Source organism: Euprymna scolopes, chromosome 46 (assembly GCF_053919585.1).
Source record: "Euprymna scolopes isolate OS-2025 chromosome 46, ASM5391958v1, whole genome shotgun sequence".
Taxonomy (NCBI): Eukaryota; Metazoa; Mollusca; class Cephalopoda; order Sepiida; family Sepiolidae; genus Euprymna; species Euprymna scolopes.
In genome coordinates this window covers 168,415,073-168,417,367 of record NC_136527.1, presented here as the reverse complement: position 1 = coordinate 168,417,367, position 2,295 = coordinate 168,415,073, and the positions used below count along the sequence as shown (strand labels likewise).

Here is a 2,295-nt window from a genome sequence, read left to right as displayed (position 1 = left end):
TCTGCAAATGTTACATGCTTTGGCGTTTGTGGTGGTGCTCCTAATATGCTGCCGGTTTCTCCGTAGCATATATCCGTTTGCAGTTTGTAGGAGATATGATCGGGGACCATCTGCTTGAGAAACTACGGTTGCTAAGTCCCAGTTTCCGTGTGTAGGGTTTTGTGCTCTTACCCTCTGGCCAGGATATAAAGGTTGTAGGTCTTCCTTGAGCGCATGCTGGTCAAAATATTTCTTTTGCTTGTGTTGCCTTTGTTTAAAAGCATCATATATTTGATCCTGATCTTGGTGGTTGTTTTCTATTTTTGTTGCAATTGGGGATTGGATTCGTCTACCCATGAGTAGCTGTGCGGGGCAGTGTATGGCGTTTGAGATAGGTGTGCAGCGCCAGTGCAATAATGCAATTTCGGGTGTTGTCCTAGATTGCTTGGCCTTTTTGAGGATGGTCTTGATGGTCCTTATCTGGCGTTCTATGAAACCATTTCCCTGTGGTCTTTGAAGTGAGGTGGTCTGATGGTTGAAACCCCATTCTGTGGCAAATTCGTGGTAAAGGGCGCTTGAGAAGTGCGGCCCGTTGTCACTAACCACTTTTGACGGTATGCCAAACTCCGCGAAGGTTTATTGCGTTATTTTTATGACAACACTGCTTGGTGAGTGGGCATGTAACTGTTTGATAACAGGGTACTTGGAGTAGTAGTCTGCTATGATCAGCCATTGATGTCCATGGAGCTTGAAAAGGTCTGTTCCAACTACGTCCCATGGCTTTGTCGGAATGCCGTGCTGCAGAAGAGGCTCTGACATTTGTGATGGCTGATGTTGTTGACAGATGCTACATGAGCTTGTGAATTGTTCGATGTCTCTGTTTATATTTTTCCAATAGACAGTGTCTTTGGCTAGGAGTTTGGTTTTCTCCTGTCCTAAGTGAGCGGTGTGGAGTTGCTTTAGGATATCTTCTTGGAGGGTCTGAGGAATGACAATTTGCTGTCCTTTAAGGATAAGGCCGTCATCAATTGATAGCTGATCTCTTAGGCTCCAGAATTCTCTGATATCGGTAGGCAGTTGCTTGATTGTCTCAGGCCATCCCATAACAATGGTATCTCTTAGCTGGTTAAGCAGAGGATCAGCTGTTGTGCAGTCTCTCAGTTTTTCAATGCGGTCAGCAGAGAAACGAATGGTGTAAACTCGAACATCCAGATCGATAGGGTCCGAATTACCAGGTGATGGCAGGCGTGATAACCCATCAGCCAATATGTTTTCGGATCCCTTGTTGTAGGATAATCTGAAATTATATCCCTGTAGCTGGATGAGCATTCGTTGTAGGCGAGCAGGAGCTGAGGTGAGAGGTTTGTCAATGATCATGACAAGAGGTTTGTGGTCAGTGACAATTTGGAAACCATGACCGTATAAATATGTGTGGAATCTATGTGTGCCAAACACGATTGCCAGTAGTTCCCGCTCGATACATGCGTATCGTTGTTCTGTTTGTGTCAGACTCTTGCTTGCGTATAAGACAGGCATTAAATTGCCAGCTGAGTCTGGTTGTAGAAGCGCTGCTCATATTCCATGAAGACTTGCGTCACAGTGTAAGTAGACTGGGCGCTTGGGGTCAAAGTAGTGAAGCAGGGACGTTTCAGACACTTCACTCTTCAGGTTTTTGAAAACCATCTGGTGGTGTGGCTCCCATTGGAATTCTGACTCTTTGTGAAGTAAGTCACGTAATACAGTGGTTTTTGAGCTGAAATCCTTAATAAAGCGGGATAGGTATGTCATTACACCTAGAAATTGTTGCAGTTCTGTTTTATTGCGTGGTTCTGGCATTTCCTGTAGGTCTCGTACCTTTGCTAGGTCAGGTTTCATTCCAGAATGGGTGTATATATTTCCGAAGAAGGAGATTTCCTGGCGTTTTATCTCGCATTTCTTGGAATTCATTGTGAGGCCCTCTTGTGTGGCGACTTCCATGAGGTGCCTTAGATTGTTGTCATGTTCACGTTCTATTGAGCCATATACAACAATATCATCCGCTATACCGCATGCTCCTGTGCACTTCTCAAGTATTCTGTCCATCTCGAGCTGGTAGATGTCTTGGCTCACGTTTAAACCAAATGGAAGTCGTTGGAAGCAGTACCTTCCAAATGGTGTTTGAAAAGTGGTCAGGATCTGGATTTCCTGGTCAAGCTTTATAGACCAGTATCCTGCCTTAGCATCCAGTTGTGAGAAGTATTTTGCACCTGCAAACCGGTGATTGAGTTCCTCAACTGTTGGGATTTGATTGTATGGCCGCATTAGGGCTTTGTTTAG

At 44.8% G+C, this 2,295-nt stretch overlaps 1 protein-coding gene across 1 annotated transcript; it reads right to left on the bottom strand.

The window, feature by feature from the left end:
- Nucleotides 1-1,551: 1,551 nt before the first annotated feature.
- Nucleotides 1,552-2,061, bottom strand: LOC145270265 (uncharacterized). Its single transcript, XM_080125909.1, has one exon. The coding sequence runs from the start codon at nucleotides 2,059-2,061 to the stop codon at nucleotides 1,552-1,554; it is 510 nt and encodes a 169-aa protein (XP_079982035.1).
- Nucleotides 2,062-2,295: the final 234 nt, after the last annotated feature.

What these genes read in the sequence shown, in the direction of transcription:
- LOC145270265 (XM_080125909.1), bottom strand. Translation starts at nt 2,061, where the DNA reads ATGGACAGAATACTTGAGAAGTGCACAGGAGCATGCGGTATAGCGGAT.